The 15,000-nt window shown below is 45.4% G+C and overlaps 1 protein-coding gene across 1 annotated transcript in view; it reads right to left on the bottom strand.

Moving 5' to 3' along the window:
• Positions 1-9,734, bottom strand: part of phf21b (PHD finger protein 21B) — a 46,061-nt gene extending 36,327 nt beyond the window's left edge. The window contains exons 1-3 of the mRNA XM_061229819.1: positions 9,603-9,734; positions 9,171-9,203; positions 8,842-8,907 (exon numbers count right to left, since the gene is read on the bottom strand). Coding sequence (XP_061085803.1) covers positions 8,842-8,907; positions 9,171-9,203; positions 9,603-9,656 — 153 coding nt within the window. The 5' untranslated portion in view covers positions 9,657-9,734. The remainder of the gene's footprint in view (positions 1-8,841; positions 8,908-9,170; positions 9,204-9,602) is intronic.
• Between the last annotated feature and the right edge of the window lie 5,266 nt (positions 9,735-15,000).

The raw sequence follows: 15,000 nt of genomic DNA, 5'->3' as shown, positions 1-15,000 counted from the left end.
TCCCGTTTACCTCCACTTAGAAATCTGAGAGCAGAAAAACAACGTCAGTTTAACAGCAGCAAACAGAATGCGTTCTGCGCTAACAACCAGAAGAACCGCCACGATCCACAGGTGGGGACTAACCAATCACACTTCATTAAAATGTAAATGTCTCCAATGAAACTGCAGCCAAGCTCACAGTGCTACAGTAAGCACAATCAGCCTGCCAACTGATCATTGACAATCATCCTTACCCTCGACAGAGACGGCCCTTACTGTAGGACCAAATCTAGGGGGCAAATCTAATCTAATCCTTTTAGAAATGTGCACTACACGGAATGAATATCAAGTTCAACTCCTTTGCAAAGGCGAGACATCACAGACACACAGTGGAGTCCTAAATACTGAAGACCCAGGAAACAAAGACATCAGAAGCAAACCCAAGTGCAAAACGACAAGCCCACACAGTTAAACATGGGAATGCTGAGCGACTTCAGAACACAGAGAGCCCTGTCACTGCTGACAGGGAATAAACACAGATCTGAGATTACACCCCCGTATGTACAATCTACACACAGACGGGTTTCCTATCTGTAAACATACTTCATCAGGGCTCTTCTGGTGAATGGTAAATGGTTGGCATTTATATAGCGCCTTTATCCAAAGCGCTGTACAATTGATGCTTCTCAGACACCTATTCATACACAGACTCACCAACAGCGACTGGCTGTGTATGAACGGTCATGAACTCTAACCTTCCACTGGACAGTCCTGTCACCAACCAGACCCTCCTAACATACAGAAGGAGAAATGTGGGTGTTTACCATCTGGACGCCATAGAGAATCTACGGCATTCTTCCAGTCGGCTTCCTCCGTGTCCTGGTGAACTCAGGTGGGATTCATGTGAAAGCCGCTGAGAGGAGAGAAGGCACTGTGTGCTGTTTGGGTCTCTCTCTGATACCACTCCAGTGTCACATCACTGAAAGAGACGGACCTCCATCTCTCGACAGCACCAGCCCTGGCAGCTCTCCTTCCCAGGTTAAAACTGATCAGAAAGGGGCCCTGGGGCCGGCTGGGCCCCCCAGCTGAACTCACTCACGCCTTCCTGCATCTCTTTTCGATCCTTTATATGATGATATGCGTATGATGACAATATTATGTCCCGCCGTTTTCATTTACACACACGAAACACACCACTCTTTCAGAAAGAAACATTCTGAAGACACCAAAGGAGCTTCGCCGTGCGGAGAGATCCCCACAAAGTTTAGGAGAGGAGCGTCCCCCTCTGTGCTAATGAAGTGTAGCTGCTCCTCCTCTCTCAGGTCTGCCAGGGGCCACAGCTACAGCTGTGCTGAGTCAGCCGTCCGCCACGCTCCCTGGAAACTGCAATGAGCGGCCATCTCCTGCCCAGCCTGACGAGCCACAAGCACCCTCCTCACCACAGGGCCGTAACACGCACACGCACACGCACACGCACACGCACACGCACACGCACACACGCACACATACGCACACACACAGCACGTTCACCACCATCCTCCGTCCCTGGCTCTGTGAAAACATGCAGATAAAAGACGCTTCGCTTCATACGGATTCCCCAAGACTGCCGCCTGAGTAGTACACTACGCTGCAACACTTGAGTCGTACATTTAAAACAAGAGGGATTAACTGTGGAGAAAATAAAGAAACACAATAGATCCCTCTCGCCGGGCGGGGAGATTTATGTACTCACGCGCGCGCGCTGGAAGTGCTGAAGAGAGGCTCTGCTCACGCGCGCGCGCGCTGGAAGTGCTGAAGAGAGGCTCTCCCAGAGGAAGCTGGAGCCACTGCTCTGAAACAGCGCTCTTAATTACAGGGAACTTTAAAGGCCTGGCAGCCGTGATTAAAAGCAGCGCACACAAAAGGACGGAGCGTGGCCTCCAGCCTCAGGAACAAAAGCGGGAGATTTACGGTCCTGGGGGGGCTCCATCACTCTCGGGTGACACGTCCCTGCCCTTTACGTGCCCCGCTCCACCCCCCCCCCCCCCCGGAGCTCAAAGCAGGGCCTGGGGCCCGGAGCTGCCTGGCCGGGCTCCTCACCTGATATCAGGCCTCGTCTCTAACTACAGAGCCAGGCTTTTTCCAGAGTTAGGCCGGAGATCTACCTGAGAGAGGGACTGCCCTGAGAAACACAACCCAGAGAGCCCAAGCTTAGAGACAACACGTGAATTTAACATGTTACTGTTGCTAAGTCATGCCTGGACACACGCGCGCACACGCACACGCGCACACAAATATACACACATACACACGCGCACACAAATATACACACATACACAGACATGCATATATGTAGACACACACACACACACACACACACGCACGCACGCACGCACACACACGGGCACGCACACACGTACAAGCGCGCACACACACACACACACACACACACACACACACACACACACATACATAAAGCAGGGGGCCAAGCAGGTCTGAGTCTTCAGTAAGCGAGAGAGAAAACATCTATAGAATGTACTGTAAACACCAAACACGAATGCATTTTAAATAATTGAATGAATTGGCTGATACTCGCTGTTCTCCTTTAATACATACTTTAACAGGGCCCCTGTGGTTTCTGAAGGAGGCCGGGATCCAGCACAAAGGGGCAGAAAGCAGAAGGTTTCTGCAGAGAAACCTAATTGTGAGAGGAGAATCCAGAGAGCTCTGTAAGTGGTGAGTGTTAAGACTCGTGTCATTATGGCCAAAGTAGAACACATTCAGCTCCATGAAGAAATGTCGCAAAAGTGCTGCTCAGACCATTTACAGAAAATTGCACAAACTCAGACCACTTTAGGCTCTTTTCCTGTTCATTTTAACGCTGTTTCCCCTTCGGTCAACATCCCGCTGTAGAATTGCACATTCGTGCACCGATATAGAAAATGCACATCTGACAGAAATCACATTTTCAGCAAAACATATTTGCAGAGCCTCATCAACAGAAAGAAAACGCTTGACGGGGTGAAAGTATATTTTAGGCGTTCCTGATAAAATGTAAAAGCTGGTGTTTTGGGAAGGAGAGAGACCCAGCTGTCACCAGCCGGAAAAAGCTGAAATATGGCGGCCATGTTGGAATGATCACCCCAGCCGGAGTCGAAAGAGAAAGCCTGGATTACAGTCCTGATCAGGGAGTGTGTGTGTGTGTGTGTGTGTGTGTGTGTGTGTGTGTGGAACGCTAACCCCAGAAACTCCACAAACTAACTGCACTAGCTAACTAACCCCACAAACTCCACACACTAACCCCACAAACTCCACAAGCTAACCGCACAAGCTAACTACCTCACATCACAAGCTAACCTCACAAGCCAACACCACAAGCTAACCTCACAAGCAAACTAATACCACAAGCTAACACCATAAGCTAACTCTACAAGCTAACAAACACCACAAGCTAACTGCACAAATTAATGCAATAAGCTAACGCCACAAGCTAACTCCACAAACTAACACCACAAGCTAACTGCACAAACTAATGCAATAAGCTAACGCCACAAGCTAACTCCACAAACTAACACCACAAGTTAACTCCGATCGGCAGTGTGAACCGGCCTGTGCGACCTGGTCTGTCTCCCCACTCTCCCTGTCTCTCTATACTGCTGTACAATAACGCTGAAAAAGCCCCAGACAATCTCTAAGAAAAAAAGGAAAGGGGATTCACATTAAGAGTGTTATTTCCTCCCTGAAGGAACATTTAAAAGGAAAACAGGGCTGCTCCCTACGTTTCTAAAATGCTCAATCACAGAGCAGAACTAACAATGCAGCACTCGCTGTCTGTCATCTGTGGACTGCAAACCTTCAGAGATGGTAAATGGTAAATGGTTGGCATTTATATAGCACCTTTATCCAAAGCGCTGTACAATTGATGCTTCTCATTCACCCATTCATACACGCACTCACACACAAATGGCGATTGGCTGCCATGCAAGGCCCCGACCAGCTCGTCAAGGAGCAAATGGGGGTTAGGTGTCTTGCTCAGGGACACTTCGACACAGCCTGGGCGGGGGATCGAACCGGCAACCCTCTGACTGCCAGACGACTGTTCTTACTGCCTGAGCCATGTCGCCCCAGAGACATTCTCCTCTTTAAGGCCACAGAGAAACAGCGGAGCGACATTCCACCATAAACGGAATTGTTCCGTTTTGCCAGGTTTTCACGATGTCAGATTAATAATGTCCAAACAGCAGCTTCCTGAAGCTGAACAGGCCCTGGACAGACCTGCCCATGAAGATTAAACAGCATGTCAATCAGACCACTGTCTGGCCCCGCCCACAACCCTGCCTTATATGGTCTAACATGTGTAAGTGTGGCTGTTTGACAGCTACACCACTCCCCTGGAGGTTAACCCTTCAACCCTTCAACCCTTCAACCCTTCAACCCTTCAACCCAAGCTGCCGCTGCAAGCCCGCCCATGCCAGCAGCTACGGGACTCAAACCCAGGCCCCAGCAGACCAGGAGCCATATCACACACCACACACCATATCACACACCACACACCATATCACACACCACACACCATATCACAGACCACACACCATATCACACACCACACACCATATCACAGACCACACACCATATCACACACCACACACCATATCACACACCACACACCATATCACACACCACACACCATATCACAGACCACACACCATATCACACACCACACACCATATCACACACCACACACCATATCACACACCACACACCATATCACACACCACACACCATATCACACACCACACACCATATCACACACCACACACCATATCACACACCACATCACACACCACACACCATAACACAGACCACACACCACACACCACATCACACACCACACACCATATCACACATCACACAGCCATATTACACACCATATTACACACTACAGAGCCATATTACACACCATATTACACACCACCCACCATATTACACACCAGAGTGTAAAACCAGGTTGTCAGTCAGTTCTCTCCCTCGTTCAGCACCAGAAGCACACATCCCTCGAGCCTCCAGAGAGAAAACAATACCACTCAGCACAGTGCACCCAATCACAGCACAGGTTGAAGGTCAGCTCTGCGTTCTACACCAATCAGGAGCGTCCTCCTCGCACTCAGAGCATGAATGGACCCGTCACAAAGCCAGCCGCAGACACGGAGCCCATAAATGGAGCAGGAAGTGGATACTGGAGGTTATATTTGAACAGAGCGGAGGTTCGTCTGTGCCGCACAGGGAGCGTGGACGCGGCGTGTAAACAAACCGTTATCCGCGCTTAGCACACCGGATTAATTGTGCTTAATTACAGCGGCTGGTTGAGCCGATGACCCGGCCTGACCCCTGCGGTCCTGCTCTCCTCAGGTGACCCGGCCTGACCCCTGCGGTCCTGCTCTCCTCAGGTGACCCGGCAAGGCTGCAGGGAGAGGCCCCCCCAAACGCTCACGGGCACGGAACATTCCAGAACATCTCTCCTGACAGGCCGGCCGGAGGGCCCGCTGTTCCCTCCATCCCGACATACACAGAGTTAGACATCTTGGCAGTGGGGCACCAGTAGGGGATCTTTGTGATGGTTTAGCTCTGGTTGTGCAGACATTTCTGAGGCCTATTTCTCACAGGTTTGTATCAGCCTGCTCTGCTCCCAAACACAACGCTATCAGCTCCCAAACACAACGCTATCAGCCTGCTCTGCTCCCAAACACACCGCTATCAGCTCCCAAACACACCGCTATCTGCTCCCAAACACAACGCTATCAGCTCCCAAACACAACGCTATCAGCCTGCTCTGCTCCCAAACACACCGCTATCAGCTCCCAAACACACCGCTATCAGCTCCCAAACACACCGCTATCAGCTCCCAAACACAACGCTATCAGCTCCCAAACACAACGCTATCAGCCTGCTCTGCTCCCAAACACAACGCTATTAGCCTGCTCTGCTCCCAAACACAACGCTATCAGCTCCCAAACACAACGCTATCAGCTCCCAAACACAACGCTATCAGCCTGCTCTGCTCCCAAACACACCGCTATCAGCTCCCAAACACACCGCTATCAGCTCCCAAACACACCGCTATCAGCTCCCAAACACAACGCTATCAGCCTGCTCTGCTCCCAAACACACCGCTATCAGCCTGCTCTGCTCCCAAACACACCACTATCAGCTCCCAAACACAACGCTATCTGCTCCCAAACACACCGCTATCAGCCTGCTCTGCTCCCAAACACACCGCTATCAGCTCCCAGACACACCGCTATCTGCTCCCAAACACAACGCTATCAGCTCCCAAACACAACGCTATCAGCCTGCTCTGCTCCCAAACACACCGCTATCAGCTCCCAAACACACCGCTATCAGCTCCCAAACACAACGCTATCAGCCTGCTCTGCTCCCAAACACACCGCTATCAGCCTGCTCTGCTCCCAAACACAACGCTATCAGCTCCCAAACACAACGCTATCAGCCTGCTCTGCTCCCAAACACACCGCTATCAGCCTGCTCTGCTCCCAAACACAACGCTATTAGCCTGCTCTGCTCCCAAACACACCGCTATCAGCTCCCAAACACAACGCCATCAGCCTGCTCTGCTACACAAACTCTCCACAGACCTTTTTCATTTCTGTCCAATATTTTGTAGCAAATGGCTTCCTGACATGGCTTCTGTTTCCTTAACCTTAACAGCACATTTTACTAATTTTGTCCATTTTATTTAATTAAAAAAACATTTTGTAAACAAACAGGATTTGTGTGGAGATTACGTTTTTCTTTTGCCACTTCTTATCGTAAACTGTAAACAATAACACGTTATTTCCCAACTGCTTTTCATATAATGAAACTACTTGTAAAATACATAGCACATTGGGCCCTTTGTAAAACAATGCATGCCAAAACAAGTCCTAAACAAACTGCAATTTAATGTATAATATCAAATTGGCCTCGCTCGTTTTTGTGAAGCCTTCAGGTTGACGTTTGGGATCAGAAATTACGTCACTGAGCCATTCTGAACGGAGCATCAGGTAATTAAACCGCTCGCGCATTCAGAAGGCCAGAATATAGCACGTGGCTTAGTATCGCCTGTAGACCTCATTATAACTGAACAATTCAGTATAGCAAATAAGCCAGTAGGCTGCAACGCAGCATTTCCCGTTTTTACCCCCAGTGTGCGTAAACATGCAAATAAAGAAATTTAAAGTTGTGCACTTAACACACATTCAACCCTCTCTCCATCTGTCTCCCACGACACACACCATGTTATACATGTGTAAAAATACCTATAGAAACAAAAAAATAAATATATGTAGATAGGTGGATAGATATAAAGAAATTGTTGTTGCTTTTTGATAAGTTGACAGCTATAATCCAATATCAGTGGCTTTTTATTTACAAAATATACAGGAAATCATATAAATGTTGTAGAACACAGGGACTGGGTCTACATACAAATGCAAACGCGCAGGAGAGAGGGGTCATCTTTTTGCTAATAAAAATAACCGAATCCGTTCTATCCCGTGATTAAACATCCCCTGCACTATGCTGACTCGAGTGTTCTCTCGCCCGCTCCCTCTCCATACCTCCCCTCCCCCTCCCCCTCCTCCAAAAACAGCATCAAAGCAATCAAAATGGTAATGTTCGGCATGAATGGGGCCCATCCCCCACCATGAAACTCCGCAGACTTTTCTCCATGTTAGGAGCAAACCAACACCCCTTCCGCACAAAATGGAAGCTTCCACTATCAAACTGGAGTGCTTTACGAAAACACTACAGCAAATACCGTCTAAACACTAACACCGTCGTTAAAATGAGCTGAACTACAAAATCTCAAAGCACACGGCGACCTCCCCCCTGTCATAAAAGTGGATTTATTTAGCATTTGAAACACGTTTCGTTCACGAAGAGGCGAAGGGGCGAGAGAGAAAGCACGGCGCTGTTCCAAGTGCTGAAAACTGCATTCCGAAGGAAACGCGATCGATTAAACTTAAGGAAAGCCAGATGCTTTCATTTTAACAGCACAGAAGGTGGCAAAGGACAGAGCAGAGTGGTTTTGTTTTCGATATTTTCCCAGAATGTGCCATTTCTGTTCCCAGTCGTTGCTTCTGGAACTTTGCAGCGGACTGAGGGCTTGGAGTGAGTGCATTGTGACTTTAAGCTTCCAATGGCATCTGTTCGTGGTGCTGAAAAATAGCTCCCCTGTAGCAAGCGAAAGGACTGAACAATCAACCGATCTGTGCAGTTCGACTGCAAAATAATCTCGCCAAGCATTGTACACGTACACACTGAATTTACATTGTTCTCGCCAGTTGATATTGGACACTGTTTGATGCAGGATTATAAAAAGTGAAAGTATATGGGCGAAGTCAAATCAAATGCTTCCACGTCGTCATGTGACCAAGAAGAAATAATAGGCTACCTCAAGACTATAAAGTAATGAATAAGTGCATTTAAAACGCGAATCCAACATTTTCAGTAGATTAAGCACCGTTTATGCGCGCATACATTTCTGCAGCGTTTAATGGTGAAAAAGTGATCCGCAGATACTTAAAGACCTTTCCTTTAGGACTCTCCAGAAACATGTCGACCTACTCAAAATGGACGCTAAATTTTTCAACATTTCGCGTTACACAACTTCGGAGTGTACTAAACAAAATCACAATTCACGGTAATGACTCCACTAACACAAGCCGTTTACTCGTACGATACAAACCCAAATCGAATACTTTAGAAAGATTTCGCTACATTGCATATTACCCTGGGCATGTCGGTTAAACACAATACCAGCCTACGCCGTGACGTGAAGATCATAGTAACTTAACACAGATTAACATATTTACAAAATCTTACTTGTTTTTCGCTAAGGGCGGTTATTCTTGTTTGCCTTTCGTGTAGTTGTTTCTTAAGCTCTCCATCCTACAATTGAACAAACACACCATCAGTGGTCTATAACAGAGAAACAAGACACCAAGTATAACAACACATTGGCTACTGTTAAAATGAAAAGCGGAATCGTGGCGTTTTCCTGCAAAGTCAGGCTAAGGACAAAGCGGCGGAGCAGTGGCTGAGTTATGGGGGAAATGCGAGAAAAGATGTATGCTGATAAAGTTTTTCACTTACTCCCAATACAACTGCCTCGTTTTAAAGACGACAACCTTACTTTAGAAATATCAATTTACCTGTGGGTCTTGCTTCATCTGTGCAACTAGTTTCTAAACGGAAAAGGGATAAAATAAGAATTACAAAAGTGTTCCAAGTTAGTATGTAAGGAAGGAACAAAGCGGCGAGCATGCACGAGCCCGTTTCTCGTCCCTCATAAATATTCAAGTCTCGTTCAGATCGCTACACTGAATCACCGCATTATTACTCCAAATCCTGGTTTCTCTTTAAGGACGGAGACATTCCCAAACTACTTCAAAAAGTACATTAACAATTTCTCTTCAAACAAGATATTATGTCGTCACCAAACACCAAGGCAAAACATTAAACATCGCCGACTTATTTCCTCCGAATATACGCCGTTCACGTTTGATCTCATCAGATTTTTTTCGCTCTCGCTCTCATTCGCTCAAAAGACCAGTAAGGGTATAATAATCATTTCTTTCATTTACCTGATGACACTGGATTTCAACTTTCAACGCCTCTTGTAGGCCTTGTAGTTCCATTTCCCGACTTCCAAAGCACTTTCCGATTACTTTCGAGGTAATCGAGGCTAAGTTTCCCAAAAATAAAGAATATTTTAAAAAGCGACAATAACAATCGAAAGAAGAACTACTCAGCCTGCAAAGCAAGTTCTTGCTTCTTTACTGGGAACAGGACTCATCACTGACTTTACGCCGGAGAGCAAAGTGCTCTGAAGATAGCGGAAAGATTTCAGCACTTGGACAGATCCACTTCTAAATTAACATGGCGTCGATATATACAATCCGATGGGTCACACTATTCATATTTCGATAATTCTGAGTTGAAAATAGAGGACTATATTTTGTCCGAGTCGGCGGCTTGATTTCACATTGCCTCAGGAAAAGTTGCGCTTCGGCTGTCAATGCTAATTCGAAAGTTCCCGGATGGAGCAATGAAAGAAGCACAGAACTCTCCCTCCGTCTCTCTCTCCCTCTGTCACACGCACACACACGCTCAGTCATGCGCACTCCGCAGATGCACACAGGCAGTCAACAATATTGCAAGGGAAACTATTTAAGAAACTCCAAGGGTGTTAACCGTGGGGGGGACGGTTAGGACTGAAAACCCAGCAGTCTATTTTGCATTGTAAATATTATGGGGGGGGTATTTAGATTCTTAACTTAGTATTACAGAGTTTTAATATCACATATCAAACTGTTCCATTTTTCAAAAGAGAACCTAAACAACAATGCCAAACATAAATATCTGGAGATATAAATATAGGCTATATTCTCCTTTAATAACTGCAGACAGTGTTATTTTTAACTGTCAATGAAAGCAAATGCAGTGTATTTACACTAACCTTATTAGGAACACCTGTACACCTAATTATTCATGTGATTATCTTATCAGCCAATTGTGTGGCAGCAGTGCAATGCATAAAATCATGCAGATACATTACATTACATTACATTACATTACGAGCCTGGAGCTTCAGGTAATGTTCATATCAACCATCAGAATGGGGAAAAGTGACTTTGGAATGATTTTTGGTGCCAGATAGAGTGGAAAAATAATTAATGAATGTTAAAAAGTACAACAGAAACTGTACACAAGTATAAACGTGTTCTTTATCAACACAAGAGCACTTGTGGATACCCAAATCGAAATATCAATGCACAGTTATTTCAAATGTTTCACAGCAAAATTCTATAGGCCATGGAATTAGTTAATTTACATTTACCAAACAAGTGTATTATGCCTTTAAATGGGTTTAAAAAATGTTATTCTTATTGCAAAATAATACATGGCTTTATTATTTTATGTATAATGTACAAGTGCAGATATTATGAGAAGCAATGTTTGTGCTGAAAACGTTTAATTTCCTTCTATAAACAATCAGAAAGGATCATTGAGAGTGAGGAGGTTAAGAGTTGGGTTCAGTCCTGTTGCCCTGGTGGACAGACTGAGAATCGCACCCATGGAGCGGCTGATGGAGGGGCCTGTATGAAGCCCGCAGTATTTACACACTATTTATTTTAGAAATTACCAAATCAAGACTGAATTATCTCCAGAACAAAATACGCAGTATAATTGCAATTTCAAGTGGTAGGCTTACATTTAAGAATTACGCACAAGTTAAACCAATTTAGCTCACACAACACCGTCATCAGAACTCAACTGAACGTACAGTTGAACATTGTCCTGCACATTCGTAAGCAAATAAATAGAAGCTGGATGCGCTTCTATTGCTAATATATAATTGGTAATATTTTTTTTCTCACTTTCACTACCCCCCCACCCCCACGGAGGCGCTCGAGCCAACACGTAATTGGAGATCTTTTGATGTGTGGTGTGCGGGGAGGGGGGGGTGTGGCGTGGACCAATCAGGAGTTCCGCTACTGCATATGCCTTCAGACCCACAAGAGCAGGGATCGCGAACAGCCAATCGGCGCCCTGGAGAGGCCTGGGCACGGCGGAGATGTGAGCGGAGAGCTGATGTGAAAGGCAAAAGCATTGCTGAGCATTTTATGGCAACTGAAAAACAGGCGGAAAAAAGCCCCACAAAACGGTCGCGGTAGATTTTAAAAAAATAAATAACAGGACTTGATAAAATATGGTACAACGTATTTTAGAACGTGATAATCATTTTATACACTTGACACGCCTGATTATGCTATACAAGAGGCGAAAGATATTGGTCCAAGAGAGTAACATTCCTCACGGCGAAAGCGTACAAAGTGAACAAAATTAAGTACCTTGGACAGCGGCGTTGCCCTGCAACGCGCATACAATTCTCCCTGTTACACATAATCGTCCGGAGCTGTTCTTAAAGAAGAACTTATTTATTCATGGAGTTCGCTAGCCTTCAGCCACACTCTATTGGCCATGTTAATTTAATGCAAACCCCCCCGGGAGATATTTTTTCCTTTTTTTTTTTTTGCTCAACCAGCGTTTTCAAGCATCCTATGAAGGACAATTGTTCGGTCGATATATTCCCAAATAGAACCCTGTCATTTAACGATTAAAATAGCATATTTAAAAAACGGCGTTAGCTGTACGGAAATGGGTAAAGTTATTTTGATGACTTAAAAATAGGACTTTTAAGCGTGGAGCGAGCCGAGGCCCATCCCCCACCCGGCTCAGGTCTAAAGCCCGCTGTTGTCGCGGCGGCACTAGCCTACATCAGCTGTTACTTCTCATTTCATGGCTCAATGGTGAAACTCCGGAACTCTTCTCTGAAGATGACCCGCAGTCGCTTTCGATTTCAAGATGCTTTCAGCTGGGTTCGGTACGGTGCCGTCACAGCGAGCTCACACACACACAGCGAGAAGCCGCCGCCTTGGCGTTTCATGCCTCTCTCCCTCTCTTTCGTTCTGAGCCGTGATTCGAGAACAAACAAAAAAAATGGACGAATCTGTAGCATTTTGTTCAACTGCTACTCTGGTTTGGAGCATAATTAAACCACAACGACAACAACAGTGACTTGATAGATTATAACTGTTCAGTTTGAAAAACGATTACTCCGGAGGATAGATTTAATCACGGCCTATGTAGGTTGAATTCAGATGGGCCTCTAAAGCACCTAAATTAGATTATGATTGAATTATATTCAGGCAAATATTGAATGCCATTTATGTATTCCGTTTTTTCTACACAACCACCAAACATGTCTAAAGTATAAACAACCACATTGACGTCAAACAAGAATGTATTCTGACTTTGCCATTAAACATCCAGCAACGCTTGCAGCTACTGCTTAAATGTGTTTAAAGAGCAACACAAAGTTAGCATCGGATTAAAACCCTGATTTAATATGTGCCAACTGGTAACCTTAGCCTCTCATGTTCATTAGTAAATGGTTGATTGTTAATAAATAGTATTATAGGCCTGTTCAATAAACCGAGCAATTTAAACAGAATATTAACCATTTCTAAGTAAAATATGGTGAGCAATTCAATTATAATTTGCAATTATATACTATTTTATAAATATATATATTGTGAAACATCTACAAAAAGACAGCTCCAAATACTGAACCCTAGATGATGAAAATGAATCGACATAACCTTAAAATGCAAAATGATAAGCTTAATGACCACTAAAGTCAAGGTCAGCCAAGACCGTCCTCCCGCCGCGTGTGCACGTGGGGTGCACGAGAGACTCATAACGCATTCATTTCACAAGCGCCGCTGCAGCCGAGCACAAAGCCGCGCGCTATTCATCTTCATCTTCATCACAGCAGCAGGCCGAGGATGAGCGAAGACGGCTAATCCTCACCCGGGCAAAAGCCTGCTCAGCCGCCTATTCTGGGGCCGCCCTGGAGGTTTCTGGAGCACCAGTTAAGATACACCCCTGATCCTACACAGAACAATCAATACACCATTCATTTTTAACGCAAACATGCCTTTCCATTAAACATAAAACCCAATGACTTCTGTGTGAAAATACACAAATAACCAATATCGCAGGAGATTGGTATTTGTATACATTTACAACCGGAAGTGACCAACAGAAATGTCAGACGGTTGAAGATCATAATCGTTCATCAGTGGAGGCAATGCGACAGTACCATAGCATTGCGGCTTTCAATTCACCCTTCATGTAACAGAGACACAGTAAAAGGTAAAAGTTACTGTGTCTTAAGGGTGAATGACCCAACAACAAACTTTCCCAGAATAGAAGCGATCTGTCACTTCAGCAACGATGTTACAGTAATTACCGTCCGCGCGCAGAGGGAGCAGCACTGCAGGCCACACTTAGCGTTCATTATCATCTTAAAAGCGTTCAGTTCGCCTCTGCTTAATCATCAGTAAGCATGCAGACTATTCAGCGAGAAAGGTGGAAAAACGAGGCTTGATCGGGGACCCAATCCCATCCTCTCTCTCTCTCCAGGTCGTCAAGGTGATGAGATTTCACGTGCACGTTGAGCGAAAGGTCAAAGCCTCCTCATAACGGAGCGGATAATTAAAGATGCATAATTATGCAGACCGATTCAAGTGCACATAATCACCTTCAGTAAATATCAGGATTTAAATCGCAAGTTTGTGGCGCGAGCGCTTATTGATTATTATTAGTCCCGAATGTTTGAATGAGGCGATATTTTTAGGCTGAACATGGCGCCTGCCTGCGGTTTCTCCGGGAGCTTTTGGGCTTTAGCTGGAGTAAATGGCACGCAGTGAAGCCTACACCCCAAGAGCAACATGATTACGACATCAGAAATGTGGCAGGCATAGTCATCTGCTAACTCGAGCATTAATTGTGCCATTAATTCACCATGACTTATATCCTCCGCTTCTTCAGTTCTGCATCTGCAGGAAAACAAATTAGTTCTGCTTTTTTGAATTCTGGAAAAATGGGATTTCCCTACTGGAAAAACCACTGACAACAAATCCCTGCTGTCCTGATCCCTGGTTCCTGGTTCTCTGGTTCCTGATTCCCTGATTCCCTGGTTCCTGTAAATTCAGGGGAGATGACATCATGGCCACTGGATTGAGAATGCTGAGCATCAACACGTCTGAATCATTAACATGGCGTGTGAACCTTACATCTGCAGGAACTCAGAAGCTGTCAAATATTCATTCATATTGTCATATATGAGCACCACATGAACATTATCCATTTCATTTTACATCTAAATAAAAACATTTCACCTGTTCCTGGACTGACCAAGAGTTACTTAGTGTGATGACTTAATCTATAGTTTTTTCATTGCAGCTAGCCACCTCTACTTTGAACATCTGAATGGTTTGGAACATGACTGGTATTAGGGTGTTATGAATGTCTATGTAACCCCACATGGATTACCCGACAGGTCAGCTGAATATGAGTGGATATTATCATGAAAGCAGAACCTGCTGTTGTGAGGTTACCGGGGTAACGCTG

This window comes from Conger conger, chromosome 19 (genome assembly GCF_963514075.1).
Source record: "Conger conger chromosome 19, fConCon1.1, whole genome shotgun sequence".
Classification (NCBI taxonomy): domain Eukaryota; kingdom Metazoa; phylum Chordata; class Actinopteri; order Anguilliformes; family Congridae; genus Conger; species Conger conger.
Note: the sequence above shows the minus strand (reverse complement) of the source record. Positions and strands in the feature narration are given on the sequence as shown.